We start from the raw sequence: 16,135 nt of genomic DNA on the forward strand, positions 1-16,135 counted from the left end.
ACAGATACGTGCTACGTGTCCATAATGTAGTATACTCCGATGATTAGTACCGAGCCTATTAAAACCCGGCGGAATGATATGTTCCACCGAAACGGTTTTAAGATCCACTTCTAAGATGCACCGATACGTCCGCGTGTATTTATAGCATCTGCAAGTAGAGCATGTTAGTGATTAGTTTCGTGGTATTCACATTTTATCTCTTGTTCACAGGATATGGATACCGATGAAGACGAAGGCAATTATGACTTCGGCCGATTACGGGTCCGTATTGAGAATTGGCGGAATACTAGTTCCAGGGCACACGCTCATAGGGGTCGCGACTATCAGATACACCAACAGCTGGGGCCGCATAATCAAGTGCAGGTGCAGATTCGCCAGGTAGTCAATGTCGATACGAGCGAATCGAACAACGGAAACAATGGCAGTGGTAATGGTGGTCACGGAAGAGAAAATGTTCGGGTCATTAACTCTGTTGGACAGGTACGCTTTAAAGACACTCCTGAGGTTGAAGAGACGGAAACAATATAAATCAAGCATTATATTGCCATCGACAAGCAATGGACAAGATTTCACACAGTACGGACGTGTTTAAATGTCGTGCACGTTCGGAACCTATAAAGCATTGCACAGCAAAATTCAACAGTTCAGCCAAACATGGATACGACTAATTAAAACTATTCGCATTTTGTGTCAATAAAAACGTATTGTTTATTTCCTTTGTTCGGTAGATGGACAGCTCCGACTCAGAAGATGGCAGCAGTTTGGACGGGGTCCGCATCTTTGAAGTGTCAACGCAAGGCGGAGGAGAACCCCGCGTCGAGGTACGAAATCCTCGAATGCGCGAAATTCCCCTTTTGATATCGCAGCAGCGGAGTAATGATCGTGTGTACCTTGTTGCGCATCGGGATCTCGGATCGATGCGTGAGCGAGCCCCGACATCCCCTGGCTGGTCAGAAGGATCTCCAGCGGCGAAACAGGACATACCGCGGCTGCTCTACTACCTCGAGGAGCCCAACGTAGGGCGTGGATTTATCAAAGAGATGTGTTTCAGCCCAGACGGCCGTGTGATTTGCAGTCCATACCATTACGGCGTACGCCTTTTTGCATTTGATGAACGTTGCTCAGAGCTCGCTGATTGCGTGCCGCGTCGGCCGCGCCGCCTAGCCGAGATCTCGAACATTGGTGACCACAAGAGTTACGTTGTCAGCTCGAAATTCTCACCAACTCAGCACCTTCTTGTGACTGGCTGCCTCAGCGGCAAAGTCTTCTTCCATCAGCCAAGATTTTAACCTCAAGGCTAGTCTAGACCATTTTTTGACCTGCCGTGTCTGTAACGTATAGTCAGTAAAAGAGAATAATAGCCGGACCAAGCTGAGCTTTGAGCTGTTCATGTGGTATCTGTGTGAGATGCAGTACAGTCATGTACGGCTTGGCGGTCATCGTGACTCATTGATGACTGGCGGTGTCATAGTGAATGTCGATGACAGCGACATTCAGGATGGCTTCTTTCGCTTCGAATGTCGTTGGTGTCGTCGGTAGTAGCAGCAGTTTCCGTTAACGACGAAACATTGAGCACAGGCGAACGAACCATTTTGGTAATCAATGTAATAATATAATTATCATAATAACAATACTAATAACATACCAACAATAACAACAGCAACATGGGAAAAGGCCGAAAATCAGCATTTTTTCAAAGCCAGTCGCAATATCAGCAAAGATTAATCGGGTGTGTGAGTGTGTGCGCGTGTGCATGTTAGCTGCTGTTTGACGTATGGGATGGCAAAATATGTTCGCTTCATGTTGGTTAACGCTTTTGTGTAAATCTGTTGTGCGCGGCCGCAATACAGATGCTGCTTGACGGCAAAATACAAAAACGATCGTGGCAAGAGATAAAGCTGAATGATTATCGGCCCACTGGTAGATCTATTATAGAATTACCATTATTATTATTATGCAGTGATGATGATAACGATGATTGTCTAGGAAATAGAAGGAGGAGACGGATTTACCTGGCAAGATGTGCGAATGTATTGGTGTAAGAGGTGAACATAGAGGAAAATGGTGAACGATAAGGCATATGCGCTCGCGCTGCGTCCCTGGCACGTCCTCGATGCTACAGGGCCATGCGCGGTATCGTGTTGGAAGGAAAGAAGAAAAGAAACATTTTCCTCGATTGCAAAGAAAGGCAAATCGAGGGGAAGAATGTTTAGTGATGATTGAGGTAAGATAAGATGATTCGCGCGATCTGAACGAGACTCTAGCACGCCGACTGGAGCCGATTTTGGGGTCCGAGAATACAGGCAAATTTTTAGTTGTGCAGTTGTTTAAGCAAACTCGGCTAACACAGACGAAACAAGACAAAAAAAAGACCGGAGAAGTCGACAGACACAACAAATAGTTACTCTTGCGGATATTAGGAAACAAAACACGCATTTATGATGGACTTGAATGGAATGATATCGCTGAATGGTATGGATATAGCTACCGTTGTCATCGTAAACATAGTTGTAATGATTATTATCAAATAATGAATTTATCTTAAAGTCATTAGTTAACATGGTTTCCTATTTTATTGAGTAATATTTTGTACGGTAGATTATCGCTTTATGTTAATGTAAAGGTTCAAATTAGTCTTGAGTGAAAATTCTCCTACACAGGTGTATCATCGTTTTAGCGAAATCCAGACAATATTGTTGTACATGATGGGTCGTGTGCAACAAAAAGTAGAAGTCTTCATCAACAAAATAGGGTGCCTAGGCATATGTTATTTAGAATGTCCATAGCGAAGCTATGCTGATATAAAAAAATCATGTTCTTCCTTTGGTTTTCTTTTTATCGCGCTCTGTGTTAGTAGCTATCATAAAACGTTATATTTATGCTTCTTATTTGGTTTAACTATTGAATACGCCTTTGCCACTTCTCCCAGTGCTTCTTGCGCTTACTGTTGCCTCTGCCATTAGTGACAGACTACCAGAATGATAAGACGTTATGAAAGAACAACATTTACCCATTGCTTGTGTACGTACCTGTAATACTGCATTATATTCTGATACGTTAGCAGAAGAATGGGACAGACGCAAAAAAAGATATTTAGGTGTGTAATACACCATTAATTGCAGCAAAAGCGATAGTCAACCCATGTGAAGCTGAGTGCGCGCCTGACATTCATATAGCTTAGGAAATTTGGAACGGTTTAGAGACAACCTAGGAAGGAAAGGAACGCAAACGTCGACGTACGGGCCGTAAAAACAACACAACGATGGGCTCCAGCGGCAAGGTCTCTTTTAGCGCATAGATACAAAAATAATATAGAGAAAATTTCAGTATCATACGCAGACACAAATACACAATATTACTAACAGCGCTGCACACAGACAGGAGAAAAAAACCGGCGAACACAACATTCTACATGGTGATAGATATAAAGTAAATGCACAGATGTATCTGATGAAAGCTAGGAGACGAGGACAACAATAAACAAATTAAAATATCAAGCTCTAGACAAATGTTTACAGATAACTGAAAACCTGAGAACACTATTGGCATACAATTCATCGTGACTGCTAATCTAGTTTATTCTTCATATATATTAATTTTCTGGTGATAAATAATAGTCGAACCGTTCTTACGGACGGAAAACAAATAATTAAAAAACAAAAAAGTAATACTGCAGTAATATTAATAATTACTATTATTATGAGGATGGTAATAACCTAAAAAAAACTGAAACACAAATATGTTACTCAAAAACGACAAATGCGTTCATCTCGGCGACTACGACCTAAACCAAAGAAACATAAAGACACACTCGTAACAAATGATAAAAAGTCGCAATTGAATGGTAAATAATTAATATTATTACAAGTAATCCTGGTCATAATTTTCGAAGCGGCCACCTTGCGTTCTGCGGCTTCTAAAGGGTAATTAATGAAGTTCGAACGTTAAAAGAGGGTAATAACTTTGTATGCCGATTAAGATACACAAGTATAAGAAAGTGGTGATGTCAATTTCTAAATTATGGAAATTCAGCTAGCATAAATTAATGTAAAAGATTCTGAACTGAGGCTCTATGGCTCATAGCGAAACTAGGCTGTTCCAGCGTGCTACACGGGGTCTACTGCTATCATGTGCGGCCGATTCGTCCCCAGCTGGCAACGCTTTTTACAATGAAAATGATCCCCATAGTGAAAGACATCTTTTACCGCAACTGTCGATTACGGGTGTAGGAACAAGTCGTGTCTAACTGGTACCAGTCGTAGGAAACAGAGAGTCAATGCTATTCCGTGTTCTGTTGAGCGCAGCCGGGACGAGCAAGCAGAAGGATATCGAAGTGTGTTAATTGGTTTAATTAAGCCGAACCTTAATTAAAGTGCCTTTTTTGAATGGCACACACAAACAGATCAAGGAATTGAACGGGAAAACTAAGGTAGCGCAGCAAACCAACCGAAAATATGGGAACACAGAGAAAATGAACTACATTTCAACAACTGCTCGATACATGACAAAGCAAGCTCATCCTATTACTACGAAAAAAATAAAGCAATAAAAATAAACTTAAAAAATGTGGACAAATCTATTCCGAAGTGTGTTGATGATGTGTTACGTTGAAACGGCACAGCGAGACAATGGAAAGCGAAAAAAAAGCTATCACATTGAAAAAAAGATTAGTAAACTCAAGAAATAATTGAGAACTAACATATAAAAAAACATTAGTCATAGAAAATTGCTCAGTCCCGAGTTCAAATATGCCGGACTTGCTTTACGGGCTCGACTGCTAAATTCTAATTATAACTATAACACTGACAACAAAGTAACACTAATGGCAACACCGATAAGAACAATAACGATATTAATAATAATATCAAGAAAGTACGTGCATAAGTTGACTAATGCTAGTTTCATTTGATCACGCTTCGAACTTGGGTTGCTTCTATACAGCAGCATGCTGTTGCTGCCGGGAAGTGCTTGGAAGGTTTGCTGTGGGCGTATATATATAAAAAATAAAACGAGTTTAGGTGAGAGTAGGCAGGTAAACCAGACAGAAATAAGGGAAAGAACAAGCGAGTGAACGGAAATGACAGAAAGCGATATCCCGACACTCTTTGGACTACACCTAACTACGATAGCTATTTTTTTGTCTGACTGCCTTCTCGTATAAGATTTATGCCCAGTAAAAGAAAAAGAAACTAATGGGTTTGCGCTCAAAGGGAAACTGAGGTACTACGCTACACTGACGAAGTCGATGCCTCCAAGATACAACGACTTACCGTTTGTCAACTAAATTAAATTGTGCTGATCTCGGTGGTATATGATCTAGGTGAATGAATATATTATGTATCAGAATACAGAATCAGGTATCGAGACAATTAAATTGAGTAGCCCAGGAAAAATGACACTGTTTGACATGTCTCGCACCACATCCATAAGCTACCGTACCATGATCTGTTACAATTTCGAAATAATTGAACGTTTTTAGGTTATTAAATGAAGTGCAACACGCTCATTCAGTAATAGGGCTAGGGTCGTGATTATGTAAAATGGCTTTACTGTTCCGACACCATGGAGTTATACTCGAAAACCCGACGGTTTCGTTTTTGCAAAAAAAAAAAAAAAAAACTGTTCATAACACTATTTGTGAAATATATTCCTTCCTTTACCAATTTGTTTTAACAATTCTCTGTAGAAAATGGGTTGGCCTCACCCCTCTTGAGTCTATTTAACATGAACATTTATCAGGTTATTAGGTATTATTATATTATAAACATGAATTACAGCTCAAACGAATCAGTGTTCAAATGCTGAGATTCAGATACCCGATTGTTGACTATTTGTTGCCACTTGATGTACTATTCTCGATGTCTCATGCTCGCTCAATGTCACATGCAGCCGTTCCAAACCTTCAGGGAAAGAGCTACTATTTATTTCTGTTTCTTCCCAAGACAACTGTTGCTGCAAACTGCTGCTCATACACTGTTCCTATAGATATAGTTAGCGTATCCTAGTAGTATATATAAATCATAGACTACCACATATTATCTACTGGTAAAGCGTACAAGATTATTGTTACTAATCATTGTATTGTACTTTTCGTAATTTATTGTTTTATTCATTTCTTGAATTAGATGTAAGAATGATTGTAACTTTATCATCTCTAGTATTTTTTCATTTTAACGCGAGTCTGCATTTACATTTCTGTATCTATGTACAATGTAAATACACGTTTAAAGAAAAGAAAAACAGCTTAGTATACCGCAAATAGGCATGGAAAATGTAATGTATTTAGACTTTTCATTTATTTAGACTGTCTATTTTATCTATTTCACCACTTTACTGTATCCTATATTATCACTACTGTTACACCGAACGAATTTCGTTTCTTATATAATTGTTATTAATACACATGTTGCCGCGTAAAGGAGAGTTGGTAGTTAGTATGCAAGCAATTCGTAGGATTTAACTGTACGAACATTATCTATTCATATTCTTAAGTAGATAAAATAGGATATTATACTTTGCTCTGTGTGAGCAGATGTAGTCATTACAAGTTGTCCGACTTAGTAGAAATAAACAAAAAAATAGTGGGTTTGAATAATATAATAATGGTGGATAACGGTGTTGGCTGTAACAACAAAGAAGTCTGTCGATTTTTTTATCACAATCAAGTGGCAACTTTATTTATTATATTTGGTCTTTTGTCTAAATTATCAACGATTTAGTATATGCGTTGTAGCTACAGTAACTCATTTGCCTTCACACGTTAATCGATTCGATTCTGTCTGTGAGGGCAAGTCAGTGCGTCATGGAGAACTATAGCAAACGAACTCTATCTCTAGGTGAAGGTATGAGGGCTGTGGATGTGTGCAGGCGATCAAAGACGTTTCGTAACAGTGTAAGACTCAGAGCTTAATCACGTATATATATATATATATATATATATATGTGTAACGGGTGTGGAGAGATAAAGAAAACGAGAAAAAAAAACGCGTAAACGTTCCCTTCGAGCGCATCCGATGTGACGTTGTAAATAAATGCGATGAAATTTTATATGAAAATCGCAACAAAGACGAAAATAGTCTTAACAAGAACAATGGCAACAATAACGACAACGACAGGAAAAAATAACAACAAATCGAAAATCGTGCATAATAAACTCGTTTCCTAGTTGGACGATAACGTGTGTTTCTTCCCTGTGTGTATAGTAAAGCGCAACAAAATCGAGCGGCTTCATCGTCAGATTGAAAGTATCTCGCTTCCATTTTTTTTTGTTTAGTTACACTTACGAGCCCGTAGAAAAGATATTAATGAAGCCCTTAACTGTTTGTTAGTTACAATTACTTCGTTTTTAATTCGGTAGCTAAGGTTCATCGAAACTCAATATTTCTTTCTGGATAACTAAATTCCGAGACGCATTTTGGAATCGATGTTTAGCTAAACCAATCGACGCTGCACGTATAGCCAAGGACTGCGATAACGCTATCGTTTCTGGAGAAATGGGTTCTGCTAAACATCTTCAGCCACCATCTTAGGAGAGCCCCTTGTGTCTGCGAGAATTCTCTTCGTAACATCTACATACACAGTAATAACAATAGGGCTTTGTAAACATCAGCTTCGAAAACGCAAATAACACGGTATTTTCTTCATATTATTTAATTTCGTCTCCTTGATTGTCAGATTCGGCTCGCCTGCAGGCCTCACCGAAACGAGGTTTAGGACGAGACAAAGAGCTGTACCCACCTGCTTTTATGTGCTATGAAAGATTCACATGAGTGCACTACTAGTCCTCATAAGGTTACTGCTTTACAGTACGTTACTTTCAGCTTACATAGTTTGATTATGTCGGTAATTATCACTCTCATTCGTAAAGTCCTTTTGAGTGATTGAAGTATATAAACGATCAATTTCGTGGTTTGGTCCATGTGAGACGATTCAGCTGATCTCAATTTAGGTAGAAGATTATAGTGGTTTGACAAACGAAAGCCTGTGCGCAGTTTTCTTTTTCAGTCAGTCCGTCTGTTTAAATTAAGTCGCACTAAAGCTTCCATTCAAACAAATTTAGTGGCCCCAGTCTTAATCAATGTCACAGACAATCTGTGAATCAGACACTCAGACAATCTGTGACTGTCAGCACAAATATTGCGTTTCTTTGAATATACAATATTTCTTTTGTATGATTTGCTATCTTGGCATGGACCAGACTGGTTTCAATCAGAAATTTGTATGCTGTCCATGTAACAGTTAGAAGGCCACAAATATAAGGATAAAAGTTTTTGCATACGGTACCAAATATGATAGTTACATGGTTTGTATCACATTTATTAAAATTCAGGTACGTAAAGATGAACAGGAAGCGGACCTATTTGTATGCTGATTGGGCGTTTTATGCTAATGTTTGATAAGCTGATTACGCGTGTCACAACGGTTCTTTTAGGTAGGAAACCTAGTTTAGGTCCGTTTACAAGATGAGCATCCCTTTATTAGATATAGAACCTAATCGTATCGTTCTCACTTTTGCCTAATCTGGTTAGCCAGTCTTCTAATTGGTCGATATTGCAGTTTATATGAAATCTTACAAACAAGTTCACAAAATGAAGTCATTCATGGAGATTACTCTAGAATATGAAAATTGGCCGGAAATTGTAGATGCGATATGTATCGAGAAAAAGACGACCTTCACAGTCAAGCATCTTATGGATACCACTGAAGCAGGAAGGAGACGTATGGATACGCTGCGAATCAGCTAATGATTTTACTAATGTGTAATATAATTATCGGTACTAAATGCTAGCTTGAAGCTCTTCTAATATCATTATCAACTTTCCTAAACCATTTGTATCAAGCACCGTACCGAGTGGCCTCCTCATTTAATCAGTTGGCTGCTGAATCTTGTGCGACTGGCATCTTTTCAACTTAACCGAAGTACAGAAGAAATCTTGTAAAAGATAGCTTATACACTTGAAGAATATATTGGTGAACAGGTATCAACAGATGAACCTGCCTTGGAGGGGGGGGGGGGGCATTCAATGGGAGGGGGGAACACGGCACTACTACGACTACTGCTACTAAGATAGTGTACGGCAACGAACCATTGACAAAGAGCAATCATTCAGAAGCGAACCAGCCTCTAGTCGCTGACATGAGAAAGGGGCAAATTTTCCGTTTCCTTAAGAACAAAGAGCGCCAGCTATGATCGGCGCCTCGACAGCGCCCACGTCTGAAAATAGACTACAGCCAATGCGATGATTAAAAGTTAGTGGTGACCCATCGTCACAACGCGCTACTCAAGAAACTATGAGTTCCTTTTTAACCAGCAACTTGACGTCGGATAATGGCGTGTCGCCAACTCAAATAAGAAATGCAACTAGCACGGCGCCAATTTGGGTGCAAATGGAGAACTCTGTATATTAGTTAGGCTCGATCACCAACACTTTCCCGTAAGCAATAGGTGCTTTATGAATTCAAAAACGCAGTGTATAGTCAAAGATGATTCACCTTTGTAGTAGTTAAAGTTTGGGAGTTGGAGATGTTGTCGAAGTACCGGGATCTTGAGTTTTCGAGAAGTGTTGTCCTATTGTTGCTATACAAACAACGTTGACCCTTCGTTTTGAAAGCCCATTGGATATTTCTAAATAAAAACTATTCGAGAACACATTTTTGATCTCTGGGGCCCCCTTCCAGTTCAACTTTATTTGAATACTCTGGTCGACCCAATAGGCAGCCAGTAATGCAAATTTGTTTTTAAGTAAGGTAACGTGTTTTGTTTGTAATCAAGGTTAAGGTACATATCATATGGATACGGCTAAGCATAAGAAGCTGGAGCTGGGCCGTTGCAATGCTAGCATAGAACCTCTTTCTCGCTTTCTCGTAGAAACAGTCGCTTCCTGTTTCATAAACATGAATGTGTATCGAATTATTTCAAGCTTGCTGTTAAAACGGATTCAATAATGTGGTTTTGGGTATATTGTCCTTAATGAGGTCTTAACGAAAGGCATTATGCAAGTCACCCTCCATAAGAAGTTTTATTCATAGCTACGAAATAAATCTCGTCGACGACAAGTGGTGGCTGACAGATTCAGCGTCTAGTCAACAGAAAGCTGACCAGGCACCAGCAATATGATTCCTATTTTGGAAATTTGGAGTTTCAATGGAGCTACACGGTCAGACAAGTTTCTATACCAAATACGAAAGTATTCCGAGATTCAGCGAATAGCCATAATGGTTTTCGAGTGGTTTCGAGTAAATCAATCGTCTACGGTTGATATTCTATAGAAATTACAGTAATGGATCAGGAGAACTGAGGCATCTCAGTTCAATGTGCGTGATATCCTTCCGTTAAAGTCAATTCAGCTAACTTGATTAGTTCTTGGATTAGTAGCTCGTAGCAATTTCCGAATTTTATAATAAAAACTAGAAGTATCAGCTACAAAAAGAGCTGGATCATCCGGCTTAAATCCAACTGAACAACGAAACTTCAAGACAACACCACACTCATGTACGTGATAAACGGCCGTAAAAGAACACTTGGTTGGTTTCGGTGAAGGCAAAGCCTGACACATTCGTTTTTATTTTCGAAATTTTTATTATTGAAGTTGACCCGAAGAATGTTCAGCTCAACGTGACCGAAGTTATATTGGTCAATGTCTATCGCAAACATGCATGTGAGTCTTCTACTTCATTTGTGAAAGATGTGTAAGTAAATTAAATGTATTAATGACTACCTCTCTGTTGTGTTCAATGACAGAGGTTAACAACGAAGTAAACACTGCTATATATATGCCGTTTTACTCAATAAAGGTGGGGATCCAATGGTTTGACTTTTGAAGACAAATTTGTATTCCAACAAATGGCGCTTCCATTGATTGCATAGGGAACTATCATAAAGTTAGGTATGCTAATTTCAGTCGGAAGATGGTGAAGAAAATGGCCCATTCTGAAGCATTTTTTTTTCTTTTTTGTCATATTTAGACAAATCACAAAAGTCATGAGTGTCTGCATCTGCCATTTTGTCACCCAGTGCTCTCTATATAATTGCTAACGGAGCAGTTGTGAGTTAGAGGGCAGGGAATACATAACAGAGCAATTTCCGCGCTGCGTTCCTGAAGAATGCGAAGTCAGAACTATCAACACTATGGATACACACAGAACAGAATTGATGATTATTATGTATAAGGGACGCCCTAGGCACCCTTATCTATATGAGTTTATGCTTCAGCTATCAGCATAGTAAAAGGCTTCTCTTTTCCAGTAATTGACATCCCTCTGAAAAAATATCATGGCGACGTATCATTTGAAATAAAGATAAGATTGCGCAATAAGGGAAAGATAATATTTATTATACTCCAGACCCCTTCTAATGATGATTATCAAGCGGAGTACCTTTCGGGGAAGTTCTCATGACACTTCCAAATTGCCAACGGAACTTCGGCCTTCCCTGGAGCTTTGTTTATTTTGTTGAGGTACTAGTACGCAAGTTATAGGTGTTTTGGAAAATGAGACAGCAAAACTATTGAGTTGTGTTAGAACCAGAATAAAATACGATCGTGGCTTATAGGATAGTTGCAATGAATTGACGAAATAATCCTCCATGTCAGCGTATGAGGCCAATATGAATTAGCCCCGAGCTAAGTACATTCTGCTGTGAAGAACGTTTCGTAATGCCTACATGTGTGTAACTCTACGTGGGTACTGTTATGAAATGTGAACTTGCCTTGAAGATATTGTACCGACCTGCAAATCCATTTGTGGCCTCTATCTCAACCATCCCTATCTCCATATTCACATACATCGAATAACTACTGTAGTGTCGGCTGGACGTTTTCGGGGCACGAACAGTAATGAGTCGTCTACTGACAGACACAACCGGACGGTCATTAACTGGGGAATTGGGGTTCTTAGTTGAGTCTCTGTGCTGATTGTTGCGGCGACCTACTACCTATTTTCCAAAAGGCAAAAACGAGCAGCTAGAGAATTACCAGTGGTGTGAATAATAACCTTTTTTTGTATAATGTCTAATAACTTTTTACGTATTGGTTTATGGAAACTTAAATGAATTAATGTTGGTTTAAGGATGCGGAGGAAATTGTTGATGTATCCTTAAATTGAGGAGGGAACGGTCCAACCGTCGTAATCGGGCAACGACTGAACCTTGCATCTAAGCGCACGTCAGTATGTATTTACGGGTAATGGAAGTTAAAGTTCACATAACCTTAATCAACGTTTAATTTTTGCGTATACACCGCGCCATTATGGACCAGAGGGCCAATCTCATTATTTAAAAAATACTTGGATGTTTAATTTATGGAATTTGCGGAACTATGTTCGTGTGAACAAGTGCTTGTGTGAATTCATTATTATACCTTACGAAAGTTACTTGTTAACTTGCTGTTTCAGTTAGTCACAAAATAATCGGTACATGATAAGCACTCTTTGGAAAACAAACTTGGACCCGAAATATAGAAAATAGTAAACAGGATATTCATAACTGGATTGTCGCTAACTGACGTAATAAGATACGGCATTTTTTATTGTATTATAAATCTATCGTAGCACGGAAAAGACCATATATCCATCACTCTCTTCTTCATAGCCCGTATCATTTATTCATATAATTTATTTAGGATTCAGTTGTGCTGTAACTTAGTTCATTCTGATCTAACAAAGCCTAATTAAAATTTTGCTGCAATGGAATGAACGAAATTACCATAGTTCAATGATTCGGACCTGATTTTTATATCGAATAATAATAATACTGTAGACTTTTCCGTGTCTCATGTGGTCCAGTGTGTGCGGGACGCTTACAATTTGTTTGTCACAAAAATGTCACTAAAAAATCAACAAGTTTGCAGTCTGTTCCTGCCAAGCCCGTCGCAGGTGGTTAAAAGAGTATTTCTACCTTATACGTCGAATCGCAGTGTACGTGGAAACTTCTCGTAATTATCACATACGATTACGTTAAAATATGCGCGGTACCAGTACACTTAATACGAGAGGGATTGCTGATACGGCGACCATTTTAATTTCCAATTCAAATACGAAGAAACGGTTTTAGCTTTTGTCCCTTAAATTTCAATGTCTTAGCCTAAATCAGTGATCAAGTCACATGGAAAGACCTGGATGCTGTCCTAATAGAATCTTAGGGATTTTGGTTTGCAAACAAGCGCAACAAATGTAAACGACGCCAAAATTGCCATTCGTCCATGTTTAGGAATGACATGTTTAACGGTTCTCCTATAAACCTTTCTGCCTCAGAACTTTTCTGTACGTACTCTAGTCTTTCCTCGTTTTTTATCTTTCCATTTAGGCATTTTGTACAGTAGAGCACCTTCGTCGCATCCAAGTTATAACATAACCATTATTCCACGAACGTATAAACACTTCGTTTCGTATAGATAGAATTTAGCCACCCATAGCAATGCTTAATTAAGACAGTATTGGACGTAGATGAATCGACACATAAGGTTTCGTGCTTGCGCTGCTGTAACATGTCACTTATGGCGGATTACTGACACGTTAGAGTACCTATTACCGTGTCGCACAATTAACCCAAGCAAGTTTCATTTGACACAGAATGTAAATTAGGTAAACACTTCTTTAGCGTGTAATTTCTTGTTTTTGAGCATTGCAACAAGGAAACGTGAAGTTTACTGAGGTTGAGACGGGTTCTATTCCCGCGGGTTAAAATGAGGTCATCCAACAGCCTAGTCATATTCTCGGGACTTTCGAAAAGTAGTTTAACGTTTCCCAGATCTTAGTATATATTAGATATGTTGTCAAGTCTAATTACCCCAATAATCGTCGAGACATTTCAATGCACTTTTTCTCTCTAAGTATAAATAAATAAATGGCGAAAAAAAAAACAAATTTACTTATAGTAACTTAACTTCCATTCCAAATATTGTGGGCTTACAAACATAGATAGTAGTCAACTGCATTGAGAATCTTTGTTGAATACATTGAAAAAATAACAAAAAATACAGCTGTTATATATTTTGTATACAGTTATATACAGTTCGCCTACAAAATACGAGCTTAATTAGGCCAACAAGCCTAAGTGGGGGCGGCGTCAACACAGCTTGCCCTAGGATTAACTTTTTAAATAAAATTTTTCTCAACTTTGATCAAGGAAGAATTTCAGAATTAATTATATTGTGTTATTCTTTTGCTTATCACCCCGCGTGTAGGACCAGAATGAAGGGTCCGAATTCGACAACGCCATCACTAGAAACGTAATTAAGCGCTGAGGCATCTAATACCCTCAAATGACAACAAACATATAAACTCGATTAAATTATTGTTTTATTAAATAACATTTAGTCTTCAACGAAATGGCTGTCTTCATTTTCTATAACATGTTATGTCTAGGGATGGATTTTACGCTAAACGCAATTGCTATACTTCTCAAATGATGAACCGACTAGTATCTTTTGAACAAGCTAAATCAACATATCTACTATTCATGATTTCAGATAACTAGTCTGCTAATGAATAATGTAGATAAAGTAATAGGCAAATGGATCTAATTGGCCTCATTTTGTTGATTATTGGTATCAGAAGTTGAGGGAGTACATCGAAAGTAACCCCCTGAGGTGTATGCGACTTCCACGTGGCATTCTATTATTAAGGCGTAATGCGAATATTGCGAGCAGAGTCAAATCACACAATTGAATACGTAGTATCCAATCAGTAAGACATATTTGCTGCTTGACATGCTTCTGTTTGAGCGTGATCGCTGCAATATCACATATAGATGTATTGAACATAAGCTGTGCGAACGGCGGAGAGCCTTCAAGGCGCGTTCCCATAATGCTGCAATTCCGCTGTCTTCTCCTTTCTCTCCTTCTCTCTCTCTCAATGGGAAATTTCGAAGAACGTCAAGTGTCCCTGTTGTCTGATCTGTCCCTTGACCCGTTCGCTCAAGTTCACGATACAAACTCACATACAAGACAAGCTCGCACGGGATACAGGCGGACGATCAAAAAGCGAGTTGTCGCGGCGAGACGATTAATCATTGTTATCGTATTGTTGTTCGGGCTTTTGTTCCTGCTGCTTATACTATACCCCGACCGCACCTAAAACGTTGGGTACAATCAAATAACAAAATTATTATTATTTATTAAGTAAGTCCACTAAAGGAATGAGTTTTCGCGATGCCTATTAAATTAGCCATTTTTCCATCCTTACAGTCCCATTCATACGTGCATCGTATGGCTGAACAGTAGAGCCAAATGAGGACCACTGTTTCGATGTACATTTCCCTTATATTCAGTACTGTAATGTATAGGAGATATGTATTAAGCAAACTTTCATTATTATTGACCTCTTGTTAGTGTGCTTAAAGGCACGAATTCGCTAACGTGTTTTCCACTAAATTAGATCGGAGAGCCCCTTGATCTTTCTGTTGTGCCTGGATCTCTAAAGGTCATCTCTGGCCTTTTATTTTGTCTTTGCCGCACTATTTGCATTACGGGTAAACGCATCATTGCCTGCAACGCTAATAGATTGTCCGGCGTCGATCTCGCTGCTGTACGTTCCACTTACGAAAAAAACGCCAAGCTTATGGTAGTACCTGCCCGTAACATTAGGAAAAAAGAAGATGGAACTCATTTACCTAACATGCGAAGTATCAGAGCATCATCTTGATATTTTAATTCAAATATACTCATGTTCAAAACATCAGCAATTTTCCGTCATCTTTCTTTATATCTAGTCAATTTGAAAGGGAGAAAACAGACTATCAACGATGCATTAACCCTTCGTGTTGTTAAAGTCATATAGCAAGAGAAAGAATCTAGTATCCAAACCGAAATATAGTCACTATTGAAGTGCCATCTGTGACGGCCATGCCTCCATAACTGACCTAAGTCGGTAATTTTAATTAGAGTTTTTGATAGGAAAAACGTCCTTACTCGCAGTCATTCTTTGGCAATAATATATCCAGCAGCTGGATGTTTTTGATGCGCTGAACACCGAAGTCAATGTCTTCCTCACTCAGCTGCTTATACGTTTGGCGAATGCATCGGCGATCGTCAAGCCTGCCTCGTATCTATAACATGATAGAATAGAGCAATCTTGGGCACTCTATGTACTGCTTTGCTTACTATTTATGAACCTGCTCTCTATTCCCTTCTGCTTTGCC

At 39.0% G+C, this 16,135-nt stretch overlaps 1 protein-coding gene across 2 annotated transcripts in view; it reads left to right on the plus strand.

The window, feature by feature from the left end:
- LOC111260691 (DDB1- and CUL4-associated factor 10) overlaps positions 1 to 7,170 on the plus strand; it is a 28,871-nt gene extending 21,701 nt beyond the window's left edge. For both annotated transcript variants that reach the window (XM_022833649.1, XM_086968430.1), the window contains exons 6-7: positions 211 to 480; positions 729 to 7,170. In XM_022833649.1, coding sequence (XP_022689384.1) covers positions 211 to 480; positions 729 to 1,289 — 831 coding nt within the window. In that variant the 3' untranslated portion in view covers positions 1,290 to 7,170. The remainder of the gene's footprint in view (positions 1 to 210; positions 481 to 728) is intronic.
- The last annotated feature ends 8,965 nt before the right edge of the window (positions 7,171 to 16,135 follow it).

The sequence above is a fragment of the Varroa jacobsoni genome, unplaced genomic scaffold (assembly GCF_002532875.2).
Source record: "Varroa jacobsoni isolate VJ856 unplaced genomic scaffold, vjacob_1.0 scaffold_466, whole genome shotgun sequence".
Taxonomy (NCBI): Eukaryota; Metazoa; Arthropoda; class Arachnida; order Mesostigmata; family Varroidae; genus Varroa; species Varroa jacobsoni.